At 46.5% G+C, this 25,574-nt stretch overlaps 1 protein-coding gene across 1 annotated transcript in view; it reads left to right on the top strand.

The window, feature by feature from the left end:
• The window catches only part of GALNT17 (polypeptide N-acetylgalactosaminyltransferase 17), a 446,658-nt gene that overhangs the window by 347,036 nt on the left and 74,048 nt on the right, over nucleotides 1–25,574 (top strand). Inside the window, exon 6 of the mRNA XM_007469909.1 lies at nucleotides 7,253–7,370. Coding sequence (XP_007469971.1) covers nucleotides 7,253–7,370 — 118 coding nt within the window. The remainder of the gene's footprint in view (nucleotides 1–7,252; nucleotides 7,371–25,574) is intronic.

Below are 25,574 nucleotides of genomic sequence, written 5' to 3' on the forward strand. Positions count from 1 at the left end.
ATTAATTTATTTACTTTTGGCTGCGTTGGGTCTTCGTTGCTGCGCGCGGGCTTTCTCTAGTTGCGGAGAGCAGGGGCTACTCTTCGTCGCGGTGCGCGGGCTTCTCATTGCCGTGGTTTCTCTTGTTGCGGAGCATGGGCTCTAGGTGCTCAGGCTTCAGTAGTTGTGGCGCGTGGGCTCAGTAGTTGTGGCGCACGGGCTCAGTAGTTGTGGCGCGTGGGCTCAGTAGTTGTGGCGCACGGGCTCAGTAGTTGTGGTGTGCGGACTCAGTAGTTGTGGCTTGTGAGCTCTAGAGTGCAGGTTCAGTAGTTGTGGCACATGGGCTAAGTTGCTCCGCGGCACGTGGGATCTTCCCGAACCAGGGCTCAAACCTGTGTCCCCTGCATCGGCAGGCGGATTCTTAACCACTGCGCCACCAGGGAAGCCACTGCACAGCTCTTTAAAGGGGCTTTGCTGTAAGGGGGAGCAAAAAATGAGGAGAGGCAGCTGTAAGGGATGAGGGTCAAGAGGGGAATTGTAGACTGAGCTGCTAGGAATGAGCCCGCCCAGGACGGAAGATGACAATGGACAGTGTTGTTCTAACATGTACTCAGGGTTTTTCAATTCAGATATGGTGAGGACAACAGATTATTGCCATTAAAGAGATAGTTTGTTACCCACAGTTTCCAAGAGAAGGAGGCCTGCCATGCCACACAGGGCCATCCGGGGAAGCACCTGGGGCAGTTAGGAGGAGAAATGAGGAGAGGGCAAGAGCCCAAGTCTTTACTGTGGTTTCTTCCAGAAGAAATGGGCGAGGCAACGTAAGCAGCTGATCTGGCTTAGGATCGGCTAGTTGGAACATTTTGGGGTGTAGGGGGCTGTCTCCAGTTATCTGGTTCCTGGCCCTGGGATGATCAGGGTAGAGGGCTATTGCTTCCTGGAGTATAAAGACCAGGTAGAGGAGGTGACTGGGAGTGTGGGCTCTAGGCTGGTTAGTTTGCATAGGAGAGGCATCCTCTCCAGCTGGTTTTTTGCTGTCTCTAAGAATTGGCGAGTCCTGGGAGGGGCAGTCTCTCCCCAGTCAACAAGGCCTCAAGTGCCAAAGCATCAAGAATACAGAAAATAAGAATAGATATTTAATACAGGTGTGTTTAGGGGAGGGGGGGATGGCTGAAGTGAGGTCCTTGAGCAGCAAGAGAGGATGGGTGGAGAGGTTGGCCTCAGCTAAGAGCATGGACAGTTCAATTACAGCAAGAGGGAGGCAGGCGGGTGACGGGGGCCACCAAGTGGGTGGACGAGGGAGGTGGGGACGTTCGCTTTTGTTTGCTGCTTTCTTAGGGAAGTGGGAAGGAACGTGGCTGCTTGAGAGGGAGGAGGTCGTGTGGGAGGTTTGCAGAGGAAGGAGGAGCTGGGGCAGAGTCTCCTAGGAGAGTCAGTCTGGAGTGACTCGGGCCGCGGGGGCAGGATTGTGGGACACGCTGAGGACCCACTGGACACACACAGCCCTGAATTTAAAGCCAAATCAGCTTGTGGAGAGCTGTACTTATCAGCATCAGGGTTCTGCCAACAAAGCAAAGTGGGAATGGGGAAGCCAGGGCGCTCTTACAATAAGCAACCATGGCTTTGAGCTTGGGGGGTGGGAAAAACACAAGAGGAGGGGTTCCACTGTCAAGGTGGCAGCGCCAGTGGACTGCAGGTCCCAGTGGGGTGGATCCGGTGAACTTGAGGAGGTGAACTGGAACGACAGGGGCTGAATGAGAGAGTTGAGAGCTTACAGCCAGAGAGCACAGATGAGTTTATTGTTTTCTTATTTTTGTCAAGGTATATTTTCTGTAAGACATATATCTTTGTTTTTTGCAACAAAAAATATAAATATGTTTTGAGAGGTGCGTAGGATTTGGGCAGACGGAGGTGGTCCTGTGGAGGACATTTCTGAGGAAGGGCGTCCAGGCATAAGTTGGGACACATTTTTCCCGAACAATGAATTGCCCAGTGTGGTCAAGCCATGGGCAGGCATGCTAAGGAAGAACTTTACTTAACTCAGGAGAGAATAGGGAGCCAGTGAAGCGTTTTGAGGGTGGACACATCTAGAACACAGGTGGGTCCTTTGTCACCAGCGAGGAGAGGAAGCAGTGACACTGACAAAGCTCTGCATATCTGGGTGGAAATTCCTGGGTCCGCCACCCTGTCCTCCCCTGTCTCTCCCTCCCTTTCTCCTCTCTCTCTCAGCTGGAACCGTCGTGTATGTTGCATATATTCTCTGGAACAGCAACAATAAAAGCGATTATTTTTAATTTCCGTTCTTATCCTCCATAATGGAGCTATTAGACTTTGGCAGATCCCTTAATATGATTATCCTTTTTGAATGATTTCGAACTGAAATGTTTGTGCTGATGGTGGTAATCGCAGTGGAGTTTGAAGAACGAGGCTGTAGGCTCACGCTCCAGGAGCTCACGACCCCGAAGTGCCATCAACTGTGGTTTGATGGGCAGGTGAGGATGAAACCTTGGAGGGGAAATGGGGCCCTGGTGGGCTCTTGGTTCTGCCTGTAAGGACGGGTCTGGCTAACCGTGCCACCAGTGCAGTGGGTCCCAGATAGGGCCAGGTGGAGGCTTTCTGTTGGAGACCTGCTTCTCCCGAGCATTGAGGACAGCTGTCCATCATCAATCCAGAATCCAAAAGCAGTCATCCGCTGAGCTCACCAGCAACACTCACTGGCCCAGCCAGGGGTGAGGATACGCCTTTTAATTATTTAGTCTCCACATCGACCGGTGATACATCAGTCACCTGCTTGAACCTTGCCCCGCTCCCAGCACAGTGGGGCAGCCTCGGAGCCCTGCTGTTTGCAGGACTGGGTTCTTGGCTTAGCAGGGAAGCCGTCTCCTCGGGGCTGGTCTCCCAGGCTGCTTCCAGCCCCTGCAAGGCACTGCTCTGCACCATCTCTGTCAAGCTTGGCCTCATTAGAGTGCCAAGATGTGTACCAGCGCCCAGGAACCCTCTTGACATGGTGGCAGGTGTTTGACTGTGGCCTTTAGGGGACCTTTCCACATGCCACCAACAGCAGTAATGATCACATGCTCATTCTACATCTTCGTTGCCTGAGGACCAGCCTCCCGCCCTTCATCTTTGGGTTCTGACAGCCCACCAGGATGCAGACAGCAGCCTGCTTGTCTGTGACCTCTTTGTGGGGCCTCGTGACAGCTGGGTGGCTGCTGTGGCCTAACTTCAATGAGGAGGCACTAGGGGACCTCTCCGTCCTGTCGTGGGGAATCCCAGGGCTTCTACTGTGGGACCTGCTGGAATACGCTGAATAGAGCTGTGAGCAGCAGGTAAGAGGACCCAGGGTGACTCATACTGTGAATCCATCTCTCCTCGCCGCCACCGCAACCGGACGATATCATCCAGATAAAGCCAGTTACATGAAGAGATCAGGCTGCGTGATGGTGAAAGATGTTTCCTAAAGGGCGACCTGAGAGGTACCGGGAAGGAAGAAGCAGCCTGTGTCCTTGACAGTGAAAGTCCTGTGCTTTGAATCCTTCCCTCCTCCTTTGTTCGTCCCTCCCTCCCTCCCCTAGCGACCGCACACTGTCCTGCTGCCCTTGGCTTCTGGTTCAGGTCAGCTAGTTTGTCCCTGGGGCATCACGGGGCCCTTCCCCACCAGGGGCGGTCACCAGATCTGTTACACTCATTCATTCATTCAACAGTATCTAGCTCTGTGTCAGCAAGGCACTCACTCCTGGGAATACAACGAGAAATTAGGGGGATAACTTCTCTGCTCTTGGAGACCTGGCAGTTCAAGAGGGAGATGGCTCCACAGGCTGGTTCTGCTGGTACAAACCCAAATTCCTAAGTCCCATCTCTGTAAGTCTGGTTCCATAGTCTGGGCTGCACCCAGGAATCTGCATTTTCTAAGGAGCCCTCCGGGTGATGCTGTTGTAGGTGGATCCTGAACCAATCTCAGAGAAACATGCTTTTCAGCCATGGGGCTGTGCCCAGAGCCACCCCTTCGAGAGTGTTTGTTGACTGCTGTGCCCTGTGATTCTAACTGCCCTGCTTGCCCTTGAGGGGTTAGAAAGCACAGCGTCTTAGAGCAGGATCTTAACTACGCATGCGTGTTAGCATTGGGAATTTTCAGACCTTGAGTTTAGGGGTTGGAGAGACTGTTCTAACATCTCAGAATTTCTTGATGTGCTCAGCAATGGCTCTCTAGAAAACTGAGGTGACACCAGCACTGGCTCCCGTTCCCCCTTCTCTGCAGACTCCCACCCTCACAAGACCACACGTCCCATCTCCAAGCACACATCACTGGCATTTCTCCATCACTCGAGTGACCCCGGCTTGTAACTCTCCCAGAGTGAATCTTCCCTGAAGTTTGCCTCTTCTGGCTGTGTGATAAAACATCCACCCTCCCCCGATCATAAGGAGAGGGTGGGGGAGATAGCGCGTGTCATCGGCACCATTCAGTTGCAAAGAACAGAAACCTGTCTAATACACACGGGTTAAGTCAAGGAGGACAGATCTGGCTTCCCTGGTGGCACAGTCGTTGGGAATCTGCCTACCAATGCAGGGGACACGGGTTCGAGGCCTGGTCCAGGAGGGTCCCACATGCCGCGGAGCAACTGGGCCCATGTGCCACAACTACTGAGCCTGCGCTCTGGAGCCCTTGAACCACAACTGCTGAGCCCGCTGTGCCACAACTACTGAAGCCCGCACGCCTGGAGCCCGTGCTCTGCAACAAGAGAAACCACCTCAATGAGAAGCCCACGCACCCCAACGAAGGGTAGCCCCCGCTCACCGCAACTAGAGAAAGCCCGCACACAGCAATGAAGACCCAACGCAGCCAAAAATAAATAAAATTTAAACAAATAATAAATAAAAGGAGGACAGATCACAAAGACCCAGGGGGCTCGCACATGACCCAGGGGCAGAGAGCGGAGCCAGACCTGTCAGCTGATGGGCAGCCGAAGACACCAGGCCGCCCCCCATCCCGTGATCTCACACCTCCACAGTGCATCTGCCTCCCTCTGCTCAGCCATCCTTGTACAGGGACCACCGGAGCTGCCCCCAGATGGCAGCCTGAGCCCTACAGATGGGTGAGACCATCTAGTTCTAGCTCCCAGCACTGTCTCGATCCCAAGTTTCAGGAAAAACATAATCTGCTTGACCCCATTTGGGATCTGTGCTCACTCCTGGTTCAGTTAACTGAGATAAGAGTTGGGCTCACATAGTGCCTTTGCAAGCAAGGGGCCAGCTGCTTCTCTCAGAGGGACCGAAGGCTGCAGGAAATGACTGCCGTCCTGGCGTAACTGGTACAGCTGCCCCAGTAGGGGGCAGTGTTCTGTGTCCATAGGTGTGATTGGTGTGAGCTTCCTGGAGAAACGCGGAGGGCAGAGGAGCCTTATTTATTGAGCCCCTGCTGTCTGCACTGAGCTCATTGCAAATCTTTTCACAGCGATACTCCACAGAGACTTAACTGGGATCCAGGAGGGTCCATTAACTTCACACAAGTACACTTTCCCATGGCAGCACCCATGTTCATCAAACTAGGTCCGTTCAACTCTGAACACTCACCTTTCCAGTGAGTCCCACTGCTGCCGCACCACGTGGGCACCGAGAGGAGTCAAAAATCTGGACATTAAGGTCAAAGTCAAGCTCAAGATCTGGAGGAGCGGACGAGGATCTAACGCTGAGGTCTACAGTTCAGCTCAGGAGCATCCCACTGGAGAGCTTCCCGGCGGCCCCAGTGGAATTTCACGGAGCCTCCCGTATGAGACGTCTGTTTTGCCCAGGAAAGCATCTGAACAGCATTTCTGGCGTTTGGCAGTCTGGGAGTTTGCCAGCTCCTTCACGAAGCCATTTCTGAAGAGTGCAGTGAAGCAGAAAGGCTAAAATGAAGGGCTTTGCAGTTGGCTGGGTCCTGACCTCTACTCTGTGATTCATGCCAGGCCGCGAGCTCTCCGCGGGCTTCAGCTGGAGAGGTCCTACCTCCTTCACACGACCATGGATGTTTTTAAGTGAGAGAGTGCGTGAAATGTGCTTTGCATTTATGCTTGAGCTGTAGTAATTACTCGATAAATGGCTGCGATAATCATAGTAATAATAATAACTTAGTTACTTGAACGCAGGAAGTATGTCGTGTGTTTCTTTACCCCCTACGGCACCAGTGAAATGCCTTAGAGGCGGCTTCTCCTTCCCCTCCTTCAAGTGAGATACAGTTGACACATAACAACGTATAAGTCTAAAGTATACAGCATGTTGATTTGATCTCTGTACTGCAGTAAGATAACCACTGTAGCATTAGCTAACGCCCCTAACAGGTCACATAATTATCGTTTCTTTTTGTGATGAGAATATTTAAGATCTACTCTCTTGGCAACTTTGAAGTATATAAATACAGTATTTTTAAAAATATTTTATTTATTTAGGCTGCATGGGGTCATAGTTGTGGCACAGAGGATCTTTTAGTTGCGGCATGGAGGCTCTTAGTTGTGGCACGTATGTGGGATCTAGTTCCCCAAACCCAGGCCCCCTGCATTGGGAGTGCGGAGTCTTACCCACTGGACCACCAGGGAAGTCCAGTATTCTTTTTACTTTTTAAAATACATTTATTTATTAATTTATTTGTTTTTGGCTGCGTTGGGTCTTCGTTGCTGCGCAGGCTTTCTCTAGTTGAGACGAGTGGGGGCTTCTCTTCATTGCAGCGCGCAGGCCTCTCACTGTGGTGGCCTCTTCCGTTGCGGAGCACGGGCTCCAGGCGCACGGGCTTCGGTAGCTGTGGCTCGTGGGCTCCAGAACACAGCCCCAGCAGTTGTGGCGCACAGGCCCAGCCGCTCCGTGGCATGTGCGATCCTCCGGGACCAGGGGTCAAACCTGTGTCCCCTGCATGGGCAGGCGGACTCCCAACCACTGCGCCACCAGGGAAACCCCAAGTCCAGTATTCTCAACGGTAATCACAGTGCTGTGCATTAGATCCCCAGAACTTGTTTATCTTCTAACTGCAACTTTAGACCCTTTGACCAGCATCTCCCCAATTCCTCCATCCCCCAGCCTCTGGTAACCACCAATCTACTCTCTGTCTCTATGATTTGACTGTTTTAGATTCCACATATAAGAGAGTTCTACAGTATTTGTCTTTCTCTGACTTGTTCCGCTCAGCATAACGCCCTCAAGGTCCATCTGTGTTGTTGCAAATGGCAGGATTTCCTTTTCTCGCGGCTGAGTAATATTCGCGTGTATGTATCACATGACTGTTGCTTCTTTCTCCCTCCCGCAGAACACCAGCCATGATTGGCTGCTCGTTTGTGGTCAACAGGAGGTTCTTTGGTGAAATTGGTCTTCTGGACCCTGGGATGGATGTGTATGGAGGAGAAAATATCGAACTTGGAATCAAGGTTTGTGACATGGCATCCTTTCCTCTTAGTCTGTTTGTGTTTGTGAGTAGAACTGCCTGGTCATTTTTGCTGTGTATTTGAAGCTTCTTTAGCTGGTGAATGACAGAATCATTCACCCCACTTCTGTTCCTAAAGATGTTCCAGCAGGGTTGTCACCCCTCCTCAGACGGGGGGGGAGACCTGGCCTTCCCCCCTCAAAAGGTTGAACAATTTGTCCATGCCTGGGAGACCCAATCTGGACATTAGCTAGAGAATTTGGTTCCCACTCCCATCCAGTTTCACTCTCTCCTTAAATTTTTCTTAAAATTAACTCATCTCCTTAAATTAGAATTTACATGCTACATATTTTGACAGTTCATGTGCATCATAGAATCATAAGATGCCAGAGGAGAGAAGGGCCATGTTCTGTGGGACTCTCCCATTTCTCAGAAATGCTTCTAAGGAGGACGATGGGGGGGGTGAGGAAGAATACGCAGAATGGGCCTCTTGCTGGCCCCCCATTCAGATCAGCTCCACTGCTGGATATTTTAGACACTGGGTATTGCTTTAGATTCTGTTTGGAAGATGAAGTTCACTGTAAAAAAAAAAAGTTGGACAAATTGATGCATTCCAACCTCTCCACTTTAGTGAATGAACCCGAATGAGGCGTGTGGATGGGGGACACCTGGTAACCACTTAACTGGTACGTCCTCCTCCATACCGCAAAGAGGGGGGTCCTGGGGGATGATGCCCAGCTGGGGGTCTCTGTGTCCCCACTGCTCCCTGTCCTGAGCTTGTGCGTTCCTGAGCCCCTGGGAAGTAGGCTTGTTGGAAACGACTCAGGACACAACTGAAAGGCTTAAGTTTATTGAATTTCTTCCTCCTTCCGCTGCTGGAATCTCCTTCTTGTTCTAGCCAGGCAAGTACCTAGTACCTAGGTGCAAGTACTGCTGTCAAAGCCTGCTCTCTGTGTCAGATTTCACTCGTTATCCCTAACTGCTCAGGACCTTTAAGACACGGCATTGCCCCCTCCTCTGCACCTGAGCCCCCTTCGTGGAATGGAAGGCTTCATGTCCTCGTGATGTAATGAACGTCCAGGCTGCAGAAGCAAAGAGGATGGTGGAGACCTTCCCTGGATCCTAAAATCACTCCCTTTTGGAGACTGCAGACTCTTGCTGTGTTTTCAATTCCAGGCTGGGTTCTTTCCTAAGTGGAATTTGCATAAGATTTCTTTGAAAGCCGAGCAATTAAAAAGCCCATGAATATGTTATCGTAGCTAATATACTTGGCATTTACCCATTTGAAGTTTAATTGAAGGAAGAGATTTGGGCCCAGCATGTTGAACTTGGCCTGTAACTGCAGTCTCTGCCCTGCTCCCATCTCCTCATCCCTTCTCACGCTGCTCTTTTCCTTAGCCCTCATCCGCTTCTAGCACGCCAGGGAATTGACTTATTTTTTATGCGTATTGTATTTCTCTACCTTTACTAGCTAGATTGCAAGCTTTATGGGGCACAGATCTTTGTGGGGCTCACCTTTGCATCCCAAGCATGTAGAACCATGCTTAACACATGGCTCAGTAGGTATCTGTTAGATTGATGACTGAATGCCTATTAGGACCCAACATGCATAGAAGCAGCGACATCATGGAGGCAAGCCCGACGGTGAAATGGGAGGTGATAACTTGTCCAGGTACTTATTTGCGAAAGGAAGGAGCCGAAGGCAGCCCTGCATTGAGTTGGCTAAGCTTCTTAAATTTTTTATAAATTTTATGATAGTTTATAAAATTATATGTATATTTGTATATAATATGTATACAATTATTAAAATTTATAATAATTTTGTAATTTATTAATTTTAATAACTTAATACTTTTATTAAGGGAGATTTGAATGTCTCGATATGCTGTGAGAAGGAACCCAGTGGAGGGCCAGACGTCACCAACAGGGGGGAGAACAGGATAAGGGAGCACTGTCCCTACGGAGGCAGGGGCACAGGTGGAGAGGTTATGGGGACAGGAGGGCCCCCAGATTTGATTGCCGTGGCAGGCTGCACTCTGGGGAGAACAGAGGTGGTGACAGCGGAACCCACTGCTAAGGCTTGCTAGGATGTTGGTCTCCCCATGTTTGCAAAGCAAAGGTCTGGGTGCCAGGCTGTGCCAGGCTCCACGTTGATGGCAGTGACAGTCCTTCGTGGCTACCCGATCCCTGCAGGAGTGGAGGGGCTTGTGAGTCTTGGTCCTGCAGCAGCACAGCCTAGTGGAGCACAGCCCCTGTGCCATGAGCTGAGGGCCCGTGAGTTCCGCTCTGCATCTCCATGTGGCAGGCTGGAGCGATGGGGCCCAGAGCCTGCTCTCTGACTTGTCTTCTCTGGGGTAGCTCCGAGCCTGGCTGTTCTCCACGCGTCTTTATGTAAGCATCCGATGGATGGGGCTCGGATCCCACCCTCATGCAATCACTTGCCCCTTATCCCGGGCACATCCGGCATCCACGCAGGACATTTGGGAATGTTTATGCCTCTTACTTCCCATAGACCGTGTCATCCCATGACCTACGAGCTGACTCTCCACAGAAGCTTTGGTTTTCTGCTGATTCTCAAAGCAGGAATTGACTGCTGTTGGTACCCTAAGGGCCAAGGCCTGGGTCCAGGGTCCACGTAGCCACCATCTACACAGTACTCTGTGTTCTTAAGGTGTGGTCCCTGACCAGTGCATCCACGCCACCTGGCCCTTGTTACAAATGCAGGTTCTCGGGCCCCATCCTACACTTACTGACACTCTGGGGTGGCGTCCAGCAACCTGTGTTTTAATAAGCCTTCCAGATGATTCTGTCACACACCCAAGTTTGAGAGCCCCTGATCTACGCCCGACCTTAGCCGGCTTCCTGGCAAATACGTATCTATTCTCAGAAATGAGCCCGGGTGAGAGTCCACATGCTTCAAGGCCCACCTTGAAAAATACATTATTAAGAAAGCCATCCCTGCTGCTTGAAAAAAAATCAGAGCTTATGTAATATATGTACACATATATACACATATATAATTATATAAAGTGTACACACATACATTATATAAATTAGCCTATAATAACCTATAAGAAATGACATAAAATTCTATGCTTTAGTTAAGTGGGGAAATTTTAATATGAGACCACATCTTTGTGATTTCTTTGACTAAGAAATAGGTCCATCTGTGATGTAACTATTCTCTAACATTTTTCATTACTTTTTAATTCCATCCTCAGTCATTAAAGAATAGGAAGAAGAGAAAGTCTCACTGTGGTTCAGGGAAAAAGAAACAGTAGAGTTTACTCTAGGGCTGTTGTTTGGATGAAAGGCAAGCTTGCCTGTGACCAAAACAGTCGATACAGTGGAGGGGGAAAAAAAGCTTTCCAGGGCTGAGAAAATAAATGAGATCAGAAATTGAAAGGTTTCATCTTGTTCAGAGTAACATTAATCAGAAACCATTAACGAGGCATGTTATAGTAACATGTCTAAATGGTAAGAGGAAAAAAAATTCTCCGAGGAGAAAAGACCAGATAGATTACTTCTAAGTGGTATAAAATCAGATGGCTTCAGGCTTCTCCAGTATATCCGTCGGCTTTGGGAAGAAAAGGCACTGTCTTATCCTGAGCTCTCATAGAAGAGCGTGACATACACCACTACTGAATCCTGTCTGGCAGCTATTCTGAAAGGAAGGCAATAGAAAGATGCTGTCAGATCCTCAAGCCACCGGAAAAGGTCTTAGCTCACCATGAATCTCAAGAACTGAATGAAAGGCAGAATTCCTACGTGTGTACATTGCTGTTGAAAATATTGTCGAGACAAGCATTTGAAGGACTGCCTCCTTCAAAGGGCTTAGAAATGATGGGCTGTCTGGGGTGGCCTAAGTCCCAGGGCTCCAGATGAACATGGAATCTCCCTCTCCCACTCTTTGCCTCATCTCTGGTTCTTTTTTTTTTTTTGCTCCCCATCTTGTGTCTTTTCTCTCACAAGCTGGTGGTATAATTCAGTGTGAGTCCAAAGGCCTCATAATCAGGGGGGCTGATGGCATGTACAGTCCTGGTCTGGCTCTGAAAGCTCAAGAATCAGGAGTACTGATGTCTGAGAGTGAAGATGGATAACTCAGCCCAAGTAGAAACGTGAAACAGCTCTGACGAGTGCTGTTGACCGATGCTCTGATCCCCACCCCAGCCACTCCTCTGTCCATGGGCTTTGGGACTCATCACCCAGCATCCATTTTAACCATGAAGGATCCTCCCTGCCCTCTATCAGACCCTTGACATCAAAATCCCCAATGTCCGGAAGCCTCTTGTGCCCTTTGTCTTCCATTTGGAACTCTGGGGCTTAAGTCTCCTCTGTCCATTGGATGTTGTGATTTGGATAATGGTCACCGCTGGAGGTGACCAAACCATCACTTCTGTCTCGTTTTCCTAATCCTTAGATTGTATGAGTCTTTGGTTCTTCCTTCCCTATTGGCGTTGGTCATCTCTGGCTATGGGAAGGTCTTCATGGTGCAGGGTTAGAGTATACCTGTGATAAAATTCAGAGCGAAAGTCCCTGGTCTTGTGTAGGTAGAATAGGCTTTGGGATTTCACCAACTGGTCTTTAATCTGGATGCATCTATTTCAGGTGGCCAACAGTTCAGATGAATGCTCTTGGATATAACGGGGAGCCTTCTCTGCTCTAGCAGACGCTTTCGCTAGGGAGACCACAGTAGACAGACATGGTCTCTATCTCCATGAAGTTTATAGTCAGGCAGAAAAACCATTCATTTAATAAGTAATTACCAATGGGATGAGTGTGAAAAGATAGGACAAGGGGAGAATAGAGAAGATAATAGGGGAATATATGCTACTCTAGGGAGTTGGGAAGCGCCTCCCTAAGGAAACGATGTTGAAGACTTGAAAAATATGTTGAATTTAGATAGGCCAAGAAGGTGTGGAAGTGGAGTGTAAGAGTAGAAGAATATTCCAGGCAGTTTTGCTTGTATGAGATGATTAAGTTGTAGAGATCTGTTAGACAGCATAGTACTAATAGTTAACAATGCATTGAATACTTAAAATGTTGCTAAGGCGGTAGATCTTACGTTGCGTCCTTTTCAAAAAAGGTTTGTTTGTTTGTTTGTTTATCTATTGAGATATAATTGGCATACATCACTGTGTAAGTTGAAGGTGCACAGTAATAATAAGTAAAGAGTGGAGGAGGAGACGTTTGGAAGTGATGTGTATGTTTATAGCATAGATTGTGGTGATGGTTTCCCAGGGGTATACTCATCTCCAAACTCAAGTCGTATACGTTAAATATGTACAGCTTTTTAATGTCAATCATGCCTCAATAGACTGGTCTTAAAAAGAAAAAGGATATTTCAGGCAGAGAGAAAAGCATGTGCAAACGTTTGGAATTCTGAGAAGGAAATATATTCTGGGAACTGCGAGGCGTTCCAGGTGGCTGGAGCAGGTAAAGGGAGAGGGGAATATGTTAGATGTAGTGGCAGCAGTCTAGTGGCGTTAGATTATGCGAGACTTGGTTAACAAGAATTTGGCCTTCTCTTAAGGACCACTGTGGACATTTTGAAAGAAAAAAGACATATGCGATATAAGAGACATATATCTGTGTGTGTATGTGTATCTATACATAGTCCCATGTTTTACCCATAACCCAGATCCTCTGGAGGCATTTAAGGGGAGCGAGGTTATCAGAATTTTTTTTTTTTTAATAAGAGGATCATAATGACTGCCATGTGGAGAATGGATGATAAAGCTGGATGGACTCAGAGGAGGGGCAGTGAGAGAGCCTGGACTGTGGTTGGGGCCGTGGGAGAGAAATGGACAAATTCAGAAGGCAGAATAGACAGGATCTGAGGATTGAGTGTACAGAGGGGATGAAGGGAAGCGGGGGTCAAGGCTGACTCTCAAGTCACTAGCTTGAACAATTGGGAGTTGCTGTTCTCTGAGATGAGAAGCACCGTTGGAGGATGTCTGGGAAAAGGCAGAAGATGATGCTTTCTGTTTGAGATGTGGTGAGTCTGAAGTTCCTGACACTGTCCAGTTCATCCAGTAGGCAGTTGGTTGTGTGGAGATTAAGCTAAGGGTAGAGGACAAAGCTTGAGATAGACTTGAGCATCTTTGGTACCTAGATCATGTTTGAAGTTGCCAGAGGCAACAGGTTGCATAGAGAAATGAGAAGAGGGGATAAGACAGAAGTCCAGAAAAAAAGCAACATTTAAGGTGTGGAAGGAGTGGCTGGAAAGGAAACTGAGAAGAAGGGACCCAGAATAAGAGAAAAACCAAGAGAGAGTGGATTTGAGAAGAGTGTGTATAGATACCCAAAGCAGGCATGGAGAGGAAGGGATGGATCTGGGCACCATTCAGGAGACATGATGAACAGGAGCTGGTGGATGATTGAACATGAGGAATGAATGAGAGGGGAGTGTGGGGTAGCTCCCAGGTTTCTGAGCAACCGGGTGGATTCACTTAGAGAACACTGGCAGAGAAGAAGTTCTGTAGGTGGGAATTCGAGAAGTTCCATTTTAGAAACATTGAGTTTGAGGAGTAACAGTCCTCTGTGACCTGGCAGTGAGATGTTGAGGGAACACAGGTGCAGGACGGGGTCCCAACCAAGAGCAGGAATTGGGACGAGGTTCCAAGAGAAGTATGGGGTGTTCACTGTGCCACTCTGGGGTCCACTGGACAGTGGGGCTCAGGGTTTAGGCTGACTTATCTCTAAAGTGTATTGCCAGCCTCTTAAATAGGAAAAGCTGAAAAAACACACATATGCATATACACACCCTGCCCCCCAAACAAGCCTTCCTCAAGAGACTTTCCCAAGGACGGCCAACAACATCATGTCAGTTTGTAGAATAAAATGGTTTCCGTAGAGTTTCTAAAATCTTTAATGATAATTTTGTACCGGCTGGGAATTCCACCCCCGAGTGGATGAAGGGTTTAGATGATACTGCCTCTTGTTACTTTTTTTCCCCTCAAAACAAATTGGAGAATGAAGAATTGTCATTACATTTTATGTTAATTTCTTTTATTTTTATTCAACATTTTATTGTGGAAAAGTTGAAACATACACAAAAATAGAACAGTCTAATGAATCCAAATGTACAAATCATTCAGCTTCAACAAATAGCAACATTTTGCTGTGTGTTTTTCAGTTGCCGCCTCTCAGCTTTTAAAAAGCAAATCCCTAGACATCATATCATTCTGCCTATAAAAACTCCAGAGTGCATTTCTAATATATAAAGGCTTTTCTAAAGCATAGGCTCAAAGTAAATTTACACGTAGTAAAATCCATTACCAGTTCATGTTTCTCAAAAATATTTCTCAGAATTCTGTGAGATTTTCTCAGCAACGAAAACAACAACAAATGCGATTTGTAGACCTTTCCAAACAAGGTCTACAAATTGCATTTGGTCGATATGCCTCTTTTCAGTTTTTTTAAATTTTTAATTGAAGTATAGATGATTTACAATATTGTGTTAGTTTCATGTGTAGAGCAAAGTGATTCAGTTATATATATTTTCAGGTTCTTTTCCATTATAGGTTATTACAAGATATTGAATAGAGTTCCCTGTGCTATACAGTAAATCCTTGGTGTTTATCTATAATATATAGTGGTGTGTGTCTGTTAATCCCATACTCCTAATTTATCCCTCCCCACCCAGATTCCTCTTAAGTATCTTTTAATCTAAACATTTCCCCTCACCTTTATGATTCTCTCGTCATTCATTTACTGAAGACGCCAGACCATCTGTCTTGTAAAATTTTGCACAATCTGGACTTGACAGATTGATTCCACTTAATGTCTTTAACATGTTCCTCTAATCTCCATTTTCTCTAAGCCGTATTAGATCTAGAAGGTTGATTAGACTCAGTTTACTTCTTTCTAGCCCTTCCTTCTTTCCCACAAGAACACTTTAGGGGATGCTGTAGGTGACGCTGCAAACTTCCTATCACATCACATTAGGAGATGCATACCATCTGGTTGTCTGGATTTTAGTGATGTTGAGATTCAACAGTAGGTCCATGTGTTTTCAGACTGATTTATCCATTATAAAATTCCCCACTCAACCTTTCACCTAATGGTTTTAGCAGCCACTAATGATCATTGCCCAGATCCATTGTTTCATTAGGGTTTATGAGATGGTGATTTTTCAATTTTACATTCATCCTGTGCCTCTAAGCCATAATTCTACTAAAAATGAACTTAACCTCATCAACTATTTGGATACTCTGAAATATAGTTGAAATAGGAAAGGCCAGATAAATGCTTGATTCTTTCCTTTTATTTAAACAGTTTTAGAATATTGATTTGGTGCCATAGCAACCTCCAGAGGTGCCCAATAGGCTCTTTTCCAGTGGTGTTATTTTTTAAAAATATATTGGAGAACGGACTTGAGGACATGGGGAGGGGGAAGGGTGAGCTGTGACAAAGTGAGAGAGTGGCATGGACAGATACACACTACCAAACGTAAAACAGATAGCTAGTGGGAAGCAGCCGCATAGCACAGGGAGATCAGCTCGGTGCTTTGTGACCACCTAGTGGGGTGGGATAGGGATGGTGGGAGGGAGACGCAAGAGGGAGGAGGTATGGGGATATATGTATATGTATAACTGATTCACTTTGTTATAAAGCAGAAACTAACACACCACTGTAAAGCAATTATACTCCAATAAAGATGTTAAAAATATATATATATTTTTGTTTGTTTGTTTCTAAATCCATTACAGTCATTATTCATTTTTTGCCCATTCTGTATGTGTTTTCATTAAAGTCTTATTTAATACAGTAAAATGCAGATTTTCAGTCTTCAGTCTAATGGGTTTCACAGTTACATACATCCCAATAATCACCTCCCCAAACATGATATTGAACATTTCCTTTGCCTGAGAAAAGTCCCTCGTTGCCACTTTCCTATCTTTTCTCTCTACTCCCCTACGCCACCCGCTCCAGGCAACCATTTTCTGATTTTTATCACCATAGGTTAGTTGTGTCTGTTCTAGAACGTCCCACAAATGGAATCAAACCTTATATACTCTACTCTTTTAACTAATTAATGTTTTTGAGATTCCTCCATGTTGTTTTTATTTCTGAGAAGTAATGATCATCATACAAATGATCATTTGTATATTCAGTTTTTTGCTGAAGGATAGTTGGGTTCTTTCCAATTTAGGACTGTTATGAACATCCATGTTAAAGTCTTTTTGGACATATGTTTAGATTTTATTAGGGACGTACATAAGAATTTAATAGCTAGAATGTAGTGAAGATGTATGTTTCACTTTTTAAGAAATGGTCAAACAAGTGTCTGAAGTGTGTTTGTACCATTTTCTCCTCACACCACCATTGTATGAGAGGTCCAGGCGTCCACATCTTTGCCAGTATTTGGTATTGTCAGTATTTATTTTAACGAATCCAGTAGGTTTAAAGTGGTACCTCGGTGTGGTTCCCACTTACATTTCCTTGATAGCTGATGATGTTGAATATCTCTTGTGCCTATGGATAATTTGCACATCTTCTTTTGCCCATTTTTAAACACTGTGTTGTTTTATTTTTATTGTCTATTTGTAGGGATTCATTATATGTGTTCTGGGTATGATATTCTTTTCAGATATACATACTGTGAATATTTTTCTCTAGTCTGTGGCTTGTTTATTCATTTTCCACTATATTTTCTTCTGGAAGCTTTATGGTTCTAGCTTTTACCTTTGGGTCTATGATCCATACAACCCTGAAGAAAACAAAAGAGAATATCTTTAGGTAGGCGGTACTTTTTGGACTGGGTACAAAAAACATTAACAGTTTTTTAACAAAGTGATCAATTGGATTTAATCAAAATTTAAAATTTCAGCTCATTAAAGCATAACCTTTAAAAATGTATAGGCAAGCCACACACTGGGAGAAATATATCTGACAAAGGAATCTTATCCAGATTATATATAACACAACCTAAAAGTCAAGACTAAAAAATGGCAAAACACCTGCACAGCCACTTTGCAGAGCTTCCTTGCTTTCTGGCCCAGGAGGTTCCAGACTTGTCCCATATATTTTATGTCCCAAACCTGGAATCAGCCATTACTCTAAGGACCCCTGATTCCTTCTAGTGGGAAATTGGAGACCAGAGCCTTGTCAGTGAAGGCTCTCGCTGCTACTGGATTGTTATCTTGTCTGAGACTTTTCAAAAAAGTTGGACAATACAGACATTTTTAGAAAGAGAAATGTAAGTCGTTCTTTCATACGAATATTTCCAATTCAAATTTGTGATTACAAGATTTTTACTTCTTTGATTTTATACTTATCTTTCACTGAAAGCCTTATTATAATATACATAGAATGTCATATTCTTATTGACATAATTTCTTATTTGCTTTATTCTACTGTATATATTATATATGTATGTATATATATTCAAAATAAGAATGCCAGCTAACAAGCTGACTGAATGAAATTCAGTGTTTCTTTATGGTTTATTTTGTCCTTAGAATGTATTCCACTAGTCATGTGTGGTCAATGCTCTGTGTTTTAAAGGTATTTGAAATCATTTTTCTCTCTGTGGTTATGCCACCTCCTTGATATAGGATGTTAGAGCCAAATGACAATGAACAACAAAATTTACTTTTCTGAAAAATTTTGCTGAGGTTGCAAGTCAGTTGACAACTTATTTGACCTGAAGTTTTGGCTATTTTTTAAGACTTTTTGTTTTGTTTTGTTTTGTTTTTTGCGGTACGCAGGCCTCTCACTGCTGTGGCCTCCCCCGTTGCGGAGCACACGCTCCGGACACGCAGGCTCCGCGGCCGTGGCTCACGGGCCCAGCCGCTCCACAGCATGTGGGATCTTCGCGGACCGGGGCACGAACCCGTGTCCCCTGCATCAGCAAGCGGACTCTCAACCACTGAGCCACCAGGGAAGCCCAAGACTATTTTTTTTAAGAGCAGCTTTAGGTTCACAGCAAAATTGACAGCACAGTAGAGAGATTTCCCCACAGATACATAGCCTCTCCCATTATAACATCCCTGACCAGAGTGGTACACTTGTTACAGTAGATGAACCTACACTGACACATCCTAATCACCCAAAGTCCATAGTTTACATTATGTTTCATTCTTGGTGTTGTACATTTTACGGGTTTGGGCAATGACAGGTATCCATCATTGTAGTGTCATACAGAGTATTTTCACTGCCCTAAAATTTTACTGTGCTCCACCTATTCATCCCTCCCACCCACTCCCAGCCCCTGACAACCACTGATCTTTTTACTGTCTCCATAGCTTTGCATTTTCTAAAATGTCTATTTGTTTTTGTTTTTGTTTCTGTTTTTGCGGTGCGCGGGCCTCTCACTGTTGTGGCCTCTCCCGTTGCAGAGCACAGGCTCTGGATGCGCAGGCTCAGTGGCCGTGGCTCACGGGCCCAGCCGCTCCGCGGCATGTGGGATCTTCCCGGACCGGGGCACGAACCCGTGTCCTGTGTGTCGGCAGGCGGACTCTCAACCACTGCACCACCCGGGAAGCCCTAAAATGTCTATTTGTAATTGTACAGTATGTAGCCTTTTCAGATTGGCTTTGTTCACATAGTAATTTGCATTTAAAGTTCCCCCATGTCTTTTCGTGACTTGACTGCCCATTTCTTTTTAGTGCTGAATAATATTCCATTGTTTGGATGTACCACAGTTTACTTATCCATTCCTCTACTAAAGGATATCTTGATTGCTTCCAAGATCTGGAAATATGAATAAAACTGCTATACATGCCTGTGTGTAATTTTGGCAACACTGTATAATCATAGCAGTGTGGGCCAAGCCCTCTGTTTTTAGGCTGATTTCTACCCAGCACCCTCTCAGGCTTTTGGTTCTGTGATGTCCAGCAACCCACACTGCCAGAGGAGCTGCAAGTCTGGACTGTGGCTGAGCTCATGTATCTGATTCACCGGGGGCTCTAGGATTGTTATTGTTGTTAGAGTATTGGAAAAAAAAAAATTCAAGAACTGCCAAGCATAAAAAAAAAATACTCCTCCCTCCCCCTCCCCTGCAAAAAAGCATCATATTGATTGTCAAAGCTAAATTAAATCATTGCATACCAAAGCTAAACTAGGGACTTCACTGGTGGCGCAGTGGTTAAGACTCCACGCTCCCAATGCAGGGGGCCCGGGTTCGATCCCTGGTCAGGGAACTAGATCCCACACGCCTGCCACAACTAAGAGTTCACATGCCACAACTAAGGAGCCGGCGAGCCGCAACTAAGGAACACACCTGCCGCAACTAAGAGCCGGCACAACCATAAATAGATAAATAAACAAAGCTAAACCACAGAGGAAAAATTGCCCATATAGGGGTAAAGACAGGACCCCCAAAATTCTGAAAGTGGGCAGAGAATGTCAAGAAACACCTACACCATCATCAATAAGTAGAGGGACACCAGGGAGAACAGAAGGGAGGCCCTGGTGAGAAGAGCCTACAGGCTTCACCTTCTCTATAACCTTCACTGTTGCAGTACTTTTTTGCACCACAGTTAGTCTATATTCAGTTAGTCTGTACTCGGTGCTTAAGAAGAAATTCGGGCATTTCCCACAAATGCCATGACGTTTAAATGGGAGAGAGAAACAATAATATCTGCTGTTGGTTGGCACTAACATTGGGCCAGACACTGTGCCCATAGGCACTTTACAAACATTACGTTATTCAGTCCCCATGAGAATCCTGTGAATTAGTCATTATCGATGCCATTTTACTAGGATTGTTAGGAGGCAAGTAATTTGTCCAAGATCTTACAGCTGATAAATAGAAGAGCCAGAAGTCAACCCCAATTTGTCTGACTCTAAAGCTCTCTGAGGTTTTCACTCACCTATTGCTTAGAATATTTATTCATCCAGAGCACTGCATCCCTCCACCCTGTGAATGGAAGTGACAATACTGCTGATTATGTAATGATGTCATCATATAGTAGGTGCTCAAGATGTTGGTTGTATATAATACATATCATAAAGTGCTTCCATTTGCAATAGATTCAGTGCTCATAATTCCTGTGTAGACACACAGATAGATACGATGCCCATCCACCTCTATCATGTAATACACTATCTCATATATAGAGAACTGTAGTTATGCAATAAACAAAAACGTGTTTGAAACAGCATGAAATTGGATTTCCTCATCCATAAATTGTGTGATATTTATGTGTAAGTTATAGTTTGAGAACCGGAACCGCGATGTTGATATTTTTATAAATGGTGTCTAATGTATTTCTATTAAGGGGAGATATATTTTGCCATGCTGAAATGTATTATCATAATAGCCAAGCCATCTACTCTACCACTGGAAAATATTGTGGTATTCCATCTGGAATTTCACTTGCCTGCTCCCAGACTGCCAGATCTATTGTCAATTATTGTAGGCATCTGTGAGTTATTTATAGGAAGCATCCATCTATTTTTACAACTCTGAAAAGTCTGTCACTCTCATTCATCTCCCTGGGAATAAAGCAATAATTTGACTCTCTATAAATGTGAACCTGAATTTACACCATCCTCTCCAGCTAAGACTGTAGTGATGTGGGTGGTCTATAGCTCTGGGTTTCTGGGGCAGGAGACTGGAAGGTAGCATCCTCGCCTGGTGTGTTTGTTGCCATTTTCCACTATTTCTACACGAAAGGGGGTGGGAATCAACCTGTCCCTATTCTACAATATTTAGGGCATAATTGTCTCGTTCCCTGTACCACGTAGACTTGTGGAATGCCATGCCACAAAGAACAGCCACCAAGATCCTGAGCCACTCCATTCAGCCCGGGATCCAGTAGTGGGGTGGATGGGCCTTGGGCACTGTGATGTGCTCAGCTTTCAGGAAAACTGCCACTGCAAAGTTTTTAGGGCTTCAACAGGAAAATAGGTGAATGTCTGGGGGCCTCTCAGATATTTGCTGTCGTGCAGAGAGCCAGTTGGACAAACCCAGGTTATCCATCCTTGGCATCCCATCTTTTGGCCCACTGAAGGAGAGCTTGCCTGAGAAACATCAGTGTTTTATCCCCTCTTCCCTTGCTAAGGTGCCAAGGAGGGAGCCATCCTTAGTCAGCTGCCTGGGGTCCTATGGAACCAAGGCTGTTTGGGCCTAGAAATCTGATGCTTCCAGGGTCAGGGAAGTGGGCAGTGGGAAGAGAGCTTGAATAATCACTAAAATGAGAACATAGGGGCATGAGGAGGAATCGGGGCTGGAGTGTGTAGCCAGAGGATTGGAGAGCTGGGAAGACCAGAGGGAGAAATGATGGACCGAGCAAGCAATGTGGAGAGAAATCCTGGAGGAGTACCGGAGACAGGTGGGTTCCAGTGCCCTGGGCTGGCTCCCTCACGCATTCTGCAGCATGATGCTTGCGTGGGCTGGCTGCACTTAAAGTCCCTCAGAATAGGGCAACCCTTCACTCAGCTGCAGGCCCCACTGAGGGAGCCGGATTCAAGCATGAAAGCACGTCTGACATCTCTTTATCATGTTCTGAAAATGGAAAGTTTGTGCTGGAGACTCTTCCCAGATGGAACCATTTGTCCTTAAAGATCATTTCCTAAGTATTACATACCCGCCTAGCTCAGCAAGGAAACTCTTTGTTTATGCTAATGGCCTTTATTTTTGTGGAAGCTCTTATTTAAGCCAGTTAATTTTGTGGAAAGAAGTCTAAGTGGACATATGGTGAGTGGATTTGCCGAACGTTACCCTCAGCTTTGAAGCCACCATTCGTCCACGTGCAAAATGCCATGTAGGGGCACATCTTCCAGGGACAGCCACGCATAGCCACTGTCTGCTTCACCGAGCATGAAACGGCACCTCATTTGACTATTTTGTAATTAATCCCCCCCCCCGACTTTGGAAAATCTAAAAGGAAAATATATTGTGCATTTGACAACGCCATAAATTTTAAAGTACTCACGCTTAGAAATACATCTATATGTTTCCTCTATGTGACAGAAATGGGAGGCATTAAAACCTTACATATGTTTTCTGACTGGCATTTAGAGTCTTTTTAACCTTTTGGTGACACATTCAAATTCCACTCCTCCTACAAGAACAACTATGTAGGAAATTACAAAGGTCCATTCTATTGATGCAAAGAGGCCAAAAGAATGTGCAGATTTCAGTGAAAGGTTATCATTTTCTTTTAAAAATGTTTTTTACCTCCAGTGATGCTCATACCAAGTTCTCCTGTTTTGCTCACCCAGAAAATCAGCCAGTCCTTTGGGCTTAGAATGGTTATGGCAAATTTGGGGCTCTTTTTTGGAAAGTTATCAAAGAAAAATTAGCCCAGAGGCAAGATGCTCAGTCTTCTTAAAGAACTGGCAGCTATGACAAACTCTAGTAAAGCTGTTAAGAAGAGATCTGTATCCAGGCAGGAAAGTGGGAGGCACAACTTCTTAAGATCCAGATGATGGAAGAGTTGGATGGGCTTGAGGGAGTTGGTTGATGTTCCAGTTCTATTTGCATAGAAAATAGCCCCAGGGAATTCCCTGGTGGTTCAGTGGTTAGGATTCCACTGCAGGGGGTCCGGGTTCAATCCCTCGTCGAGGAACTAAGATCCTGCAAGCCATGTGGCACAGACAAAAAAAGAAAGAAAGTAGCCCCAAAATGAGTGGCTTAAAATAATAACCATCATTTCATTATCTCTCCTGTGAGTGGGGAATTCAGACAGGGCACAACGTGTTGTGAGATGAATTATTCCCCAAGAGATGTTGAAGTCCTAACTTCCGGTACCTGGGATTATGGCCTTGTTTGGAAATAAGGTCTCTGCAGATGTAATCAAGGTAAAATGAGGTCATTAGGGCCGGCCCTAATCTGGTATGACCAGTGTTCTGATAAGAAGAGGTGAAGACACAAACACATAGTGAGAACATCATGTGACAACAGAAGCAGATATTGGAGCGGTGCAGCTGCAAGCCAAGGAATGCCAAGGAACACAGAGAACTGATGGCCAAGGAAGGATTCAGAGAGAGCATGGTCCTACCAATACCTTGGTGGACTTCCAGCCTCCAGAACTATGAGAAAATACATTTCTGTTTTCAGCACCCCAGTTTGAGGTCTTCATCACAGCAGTCCAAAGAAACTAATACATGTATTGTGGGGATGGTTTGTCTCTGGTCCACCATGCCTGGGGCCTTAGCTAGAAAGACTTAAAGGATGGGAGTTGGAACCATCTAGAATATTCAGGCACATGTCTGGCAGCTGGTGCTGGCTTTTAACTGTCTCCTGAGCTTGGCTCCCAGGTAGGACACCTCCACATGGCTCTCCAGGTCGTCTCCCGGGTGGGCTGGTTTGGGCACCTTCTCAACATGATGAGACTAAGCATCTCAAAAGAGCCCAATGGAAGTTGCATCACCTTTTATGACCTTGCCACCCAGGTCACCCAGTGTCATGTCTACTGTAGTCACAATTCAGGGGAAGCCTGGGGTTCAAAAGGAGGGGACATAGACCCCACTTCTGGACGGGCAGAATCACATTACAAAAGAGCATGTGGAATGGAAGAGAGGGTTGCGGCAATTTGGGGGGAAATATACTCTACACGTTGGAGAATGTTTTCCACTTCCTCTTGGGTGGATTAGACATCCACCATCCAATGGCAGGGGGCTGAGATAGTCTCTTCAGTCTCTCCTCCCTCCCTTCCCCTGCTGACACTGGGCTGTCCCTGCTGCCACATCTGGTTCTTGCAACCTTGGTCTGGTCTTCCACCCTAGAAGGAGTTACATTTAGTCCAATAGGCATGTCTGGAGTCCTGCGTGCAAGAAAGTGAGCTAAGTGTCGTATCAGGCCCCGTGTCGGCAGAGAGGGGAAAGGTTGCAGGCTGGGAGGACTTGCGGTGATGGAGAACAGTGACAGGTGTGCAGCTGACCGTGGTACAGGCCAGATGTGATTTAGTGCTGCACGTCACGTGGAAGCAAAGTGGTGGGGAATCAGGAGATCGAAAGAGGGTTCCTGGTGGAGGTGGTGAGGATTGGTTCCATTTCTGGGTCCCCTTATGACAGGTGCTGCAAGACTGCCTTGCAGGACAAGGTGGGGCCTGCGGGTCTCTGCCCCTGGCGTCTCACTGTGCCCCTCAGATTCCTCACCTGTTCCCGTGACCCCTCCACTCTGCTGTAACCGCACCTCAGCTTCATCTCTTACTCTGACGGAAGATGCAGTTTTCCAATTCAGAGAAGGCAGGAACCACCCACGTTCTAGAAGAGACTGGCCTCTCTGATAACACTGACTGAGGGCTGACTGCCTCAGAAGCAGCAAGGTGTGTCCTTAACATACTGTAGCTAAAAACTGGCTTCCTTGGTCAGCAGGGATACTGGTGACACTCACAGAATGTGTGTGCTGATCTCACCCACGTGGAGACACAACGGCTGTGCTCGCCTTTTCCCTTATCTGCATTTGGTGGTCGTTTGTGGTTTCCAGGGTGACTTTTGGGTTTGTCTGGAAGCTTCTGATTCTTTTTTTATCTAGGGTGTGCTGGCCCTCTGAGAGGCCTGGGGTTTTCAGGTCTCTGACATCATAGAGCTGACTGTCTGGTTGGGGGATCATACAGTAAGTAACTAAACACACACAGACAGACAGTGATGCCTTGAGATACGTTATAGGAAGGAAGAGCACTAAGTGCTCGGGGAAAGCACAGGGGATGGTAGGCTGTCCCCAGGGTGGTAGGCTGGGGACATTTGTGGTCAGGGAGGATCTGTCTCGGGAATGATATTGAAGCATGACTGGAAGGAGGAAGGAGACAGCAGAGAACAGAATTCACAGGGCCTCGAGCTCCAGAGATAAGCGGGTTTGTTGAACTCCAGGCAGGGATGGCTGAGCAGATCTGTCAGCGTGCAGACTGAGAGGGAAGAGGTCGGAAAGGCAGAAAGGGCCCAGATCACGTGGGGCCCCAGAGTCCACCATGCACGCTGGGGACGTGGTTCTCATTGAAGGGAGAACCACATGACCCACAGCACACGTGGATGAGAGACAGAGCTAAAGGAGACGGGCTGGTCCAATTGCAGTGGAAATCCCTGATTTGCTGGTAGGGGCTTTGCTCTCTTTTATTTAAAAGGTCAGGGCTTCCCTGGTGGCGCAGTGGTTGAGAGTCGGCCTGCCGATCCAGGGGACACGGGTTCGGGCCCCGGTCCGGGAAGATCCCACATGCCACGGAGTGGCTGGGCCCGGGAGCCATGGCCGCTGAGCCTGCGCATCCGGATCCTGTGCTCCGCAACGGGAGAGGCCACAACAGTGGACGGGACA

This window comes from Lipotes vexillifer, unplaced genomic scaffold (assembly GCF_000442215.2).
Source record: "Lipotes vexillifer unplaced genomic scaffold, Lipotes_vexillifer_v1.1 scaffold128, whole genome shotgun sequence".
Lineage (NCBI taxonomy): Eukaryota > Metazoa > Chordata > Mammalia > Artiodactyla > Lipotidae > Lipotes > Lipotes vexillifer.